General features: G+C 46.0%; 1 protein-coding gene across 1 annotated transcript in view; it reads right to left on the minus strand.

Moving 5' to 3' along the window:
• LOC110328422 (coxsackievirus and adenovirus receptor homolog) overlaps nucleotides 1–4291 on the minus strand; it is a 12483-nt gene that overhangs the window by 4294 nt on the left and 3898 nt on the right. Inside the window, exons 3-4 of the mRNA XM_021207826.1 lie at nucleotides 4167–4289; nucleotides 2181–2385 (exon numbers count right to left, since the gene is read on the minus strand). Of these exons, the coding sequence (XP_021063485.1) occupies nucleotides 2181–2385; nucleotides 4167–4289 (328 nt within the window). The remainder of the gene's footprint in view (nucleotides 1–2180; nucleotides 2386–4166; nucleotides 4290–4291) is intronic.

Below are 4291 nucleotides of genomic sequence, written 5' to 3' on the forward strand. Positions count from 1 at the left end.
ATACACACACACTCACACACACCATACACACACATACACACACACTCACACACACACACACACACCATACACACACACACATACACACACACACACACCATACACACACACACACCATACACACACACACACACATACAAACACACACACCATACACACACACACATGCACACACACACACCATATACACACACACACACACCATACACACACATGCACACACATTCATGCAAGCTCACACACACATGCACACATGCATATTCACACACATATGCTCACTCTCACGTGCACACTACTCCATTTCCAGCCCCCTAACCACCCAGCTCCTCACTGTAGAAAATTAAGCGCAGGGAAAACAGAAGTTCAGAACGCTCACTCACAGATCTGAAGGGGTGGCTCTGACAGATACAGTGATGATTATTAAAGCTCTTTATACTCCACGTTTCGACACACATAGAGCAGACTGAGGCCTGAGGAGATGAGATGTATTTCATTCTCATGGAACATTCAGAAGTCAACAGCATTCAGAACATTCAGAACAACAGCAGCAACAACACAGCTCTCCTGACTTTAGGTTCAGGGTTCTTTCTCACACAACAAAACTCTTGCCCATCCCGGCCATCAGAGAAATGTGCAGAGCCATAGACCTCCCACAGGGCTCCTGGCTGCATACCCAGCCTCTCAGGACTTCCACTCCAACCTTCTGCTGACCAGATCTTACTAACTGTGGAACTAGACCTGGAGAGCCACAACAAATAGCAATTGGAGACAAAGGTAGCAGAGAAGAGGAGCAGCCTTGGGGGTGTGGGCCTTTGATCGTGTCTGCTCACACAGACAGTAGCAGATCTGGAAAGGGTAGGCTCCACAAGAGAAAACAAGGTTTCTCTCCTTTTATGACGTATTCCTCTCCTGAACACTGCATACCCCAATACTGAACGAGGAAAGGTGATCTGAGAATGAAGGGGATGTGTGTAGGTAACAAACTACTTCTGGTACATACTTCTCGGTACAGAACCAAAGATCACATGAAAATGCAAGCTTCGTGTCCCCTACCCCCAATTACTAATTCGGTATAAGAACTCCAATCAGAACAAGCTACAAGGTCTTCCAGACAAAGCGTTCTAAAGAATAGTTATAGCTATGTGCAAACAACTTAAAAGAGGACATGCTTGCTGAAATCCTGCACAAGGTCAAGCCAGCTGAAATCTCAGGATGGATGGGCTGGGGACTTAGAAATCTGCCTGTTTGAGGAGCTGTTGGAATTCATGGCTTCTCAGGGGAGAGAGACTGTTTTCCTCAGGGACTGAGGCCATGAGAGGCTGCCTTACTCTGGTAGATGAGCCTCAACCCACACCCAGAAGGCAGCACTGAGAGGGAGAGGGGAGGGATAAAGAGAGGGAGAAGGGAGAAAGGGAGAGGGAACTGGAGGTAGATCTGATAAAACTATATTATATACATTTATGAAATTCTTGAACAAAAATCCCTTCACTTGATTTTAATCTTTTTGTGAAATTTAAAAGTTTGTCATGGTGCCACATGCCTTTAACCCCAGCACTTGAGAGGCAAATGCTGCCATATCTCTGTGAATCTGAAGCCAACATGGTTTACACAGAAAGATGATCCAGGCCATCCAAAAATGGAAAGTGGGACCCTGTCTTAAAAACAAGTGGCTGGATTGATGGCTCAGCAGTTAAGGACACTGGCCGCTCTTCTGGAGGTCCCTGGTTCCATTCACAGCACCCACATGGCGGCTCACAACCATCTGTAACTTCAGTTCTAGGGGATCCAGCACCCTCTTCTGGCTTCCAGATATACGTACATGCAGACAAACATTCATATGCATAAAATAAGATAGAAAAAAAAAAAAGAGAACAGAAACAAGATGAAGCCGCAACAATGTTACTTCTTTCCTTTTGACAAAAAGAGTCCACTTGGTTTCACACCGTTGGAGGGTGTTAGAATACCCCAAAATTTAAAATTATTATTATAGAACTAGGTGTGTGACTCAGTGTCAGAGCCTTCCCTAGTAAGCATGAGCCCTGGCCTGGGCTTCCCCCAACAGCAAAAACCGAACATAACTCTTACTCTACAATCGACGTTTGTCTTATAAATTGCTGTGACTGGTGCTGTGAGCATTTACTCTGATTCTAAGACACTTGTCACCACCAACAGAAACTTACTAGTGACAGCGAGCTGGAGGTTCATGTTGACGCTGCCAGGGTATGTTTTCAGCTTGCACTGATAAGTGCCGGCATCTGAGAGCTGGACATTTGTTATATTTATGGATGCATCACCAGACTTGATGTCATTACTTGTAAAATACACTCGTCCTTTTAGATCTGGATAGACGTCGTCATGAATTTTGTCTGCAGAATATAAAATAACCTAAAAGAAAACAAAGTAGGAAAAAACTAACTCAACCCAAACCAAACGTGGACTGTACGTGTGGCACATGTGTAGGGTTACCTGCTGTGGTGTTCTGAATAGGAATGCCCCTCCCCCCCCATAGATTCATGTGTGTGAATGCCTGGCCCATAGGGAGTGATACCTTTAGGAGGTCTGGCCTTGCTGAGAAAAGTGTGTCACTGTGGGGGCGGGCTTTGAGGTCTTTTATGCTCAAGCTATGCCCAGTGTGGTACACAGTCTCTTTCTGCTACTTGCGGATCAAGATGTAGAGCTCTCAGCTCCTTCTCCAGCATCATGTCTGCCTGCCTGTCACCATGTTTCTTACCATGACAACAGTGGGCTAACCCTTTGAAACTGTAACCCAGCTCCAATGAAATGATTTCCTGTAGAAGAACTGCTGTGGTCATGCTGTGTCTTCTCAGCCACAAAACCCTAAGACACCTGCCTAGGAGGGCACTGGGGACAGAAAAGGATACCAGGTGACTTGTTCTATACTCTCGACCTTATTCCTTTGACACTGGGTCTCTCACTGAAACTGGACCTGGCCAACCGGCCAAAATGGCCCAGGCCTGCTCCTGCCTCTGCCCTTCTCTAGGTTGGAGCTCACAGCGTGAATCACCACACACAACTGTTTCTGTCCAGGCCAGGGCTTCCATTACAGTGCCCCTTACCCTTGTGCATGATCCCTTACCCACTGAGCCATCTCTCCAGCCCAATGGTAGTGATTCCTTAGAGAAAATGTGTCAGATGAAGCTAATAGACAACATTTGAGGTAAAGCAAAATACTGAAGGACCATCTAAAAGGCAAGTGTGTCACAGGTAAGGGAGACTGGATCTGGGGGTGTGCTGCATCCTCAGAGCTGTCTTTGACTTTCTTGCATTCTTCATTTGGCTCTGTTCACTTTTATTAGAAAAAACTTCTATAACAATATTTTACATGATTTCTATCATTTAACACTGATATTTGACAGACTTTAAGTATTTGCTTTTTTGTTGTTTGTTTGTTTGTTATAGGGTCTTACTATGCAGTTCAGGCTGCCCTGGAACTTGCTATATAGCACACGCTGGCCCCTGACTCTCCTCTCAATCCTCCTGCCTCACTGTACCTACATGGAGAAGGATTGCAGGCACTTGCCAGCATGCTCGGCTTTTGTCTTGTTTTGTTTTGTTTTGTTTTGTTTTGTTTTGTTTTAAGAAATGTATTGTATAGGGGATTTCACTTGAGAAAAACAGACGGATGATGCTCATTCTCTGTATGTTGAGCTCTCCGTGTTGCTGGCTAAAGGAGCCTGGCGTATGTTTTAAAATCGATCATGGCCAGGTGCAGTGACGTGCACTTGTGGATTGCCTGCTGGGGAGGGGAGGCTGGGGAAGGATTATTTCGCCCTGGACTTTGGGACTAGACTGCACAGCATAGGGAAATGAAAGGATACAAAAGTAACAAAGACAGCAGACGCCTATTCCCAGTTCTGACAGAGTCTCCTGATTCTGACTTACATACAATGTATGTCACCCTCACTGCTGCCCAGCCTGCTCAGCACACCCTCTTGTTCTTTGTCTCCTCTTACACATGTTCAAGACCTCATTGTGAGAAGGTCCACAGCATCCTCTTGTCCTCTGAAGCCTTCAAAATATCTGATGACCCTTCCTCTTCTGAAGTCACAGGTCATTCTATCCATGTCCACTGGCCTGGGCAGTGGGGCTTCTGGCCATGACACTGACCTGCTTAGTGAGAATGAACAGGTGTAGGGCACACTCACCACATGGTCCATCGCCTCATTATTAGGTCCTGAAAGCCGAAGCCACTCAATGTCCAATGGTCCTTGGTCCTTGGAGATAAAGGTGAACGTGCAGGGCAGATGGACAGTTTCCCCTTGGGCTTCCT

This window comes from Mus pahari, chromosome 10 (assembly GCF_900095145.1).
Source record: "Mus pahari chromosome 10, PAHARI_EIJ_v1.1, whole genome shotgun sequence".
NCBI lineage: Eukaryota > Metazoa > Chordata > Mammalia > Rodentia > Muridae > Mus > Mus pahari.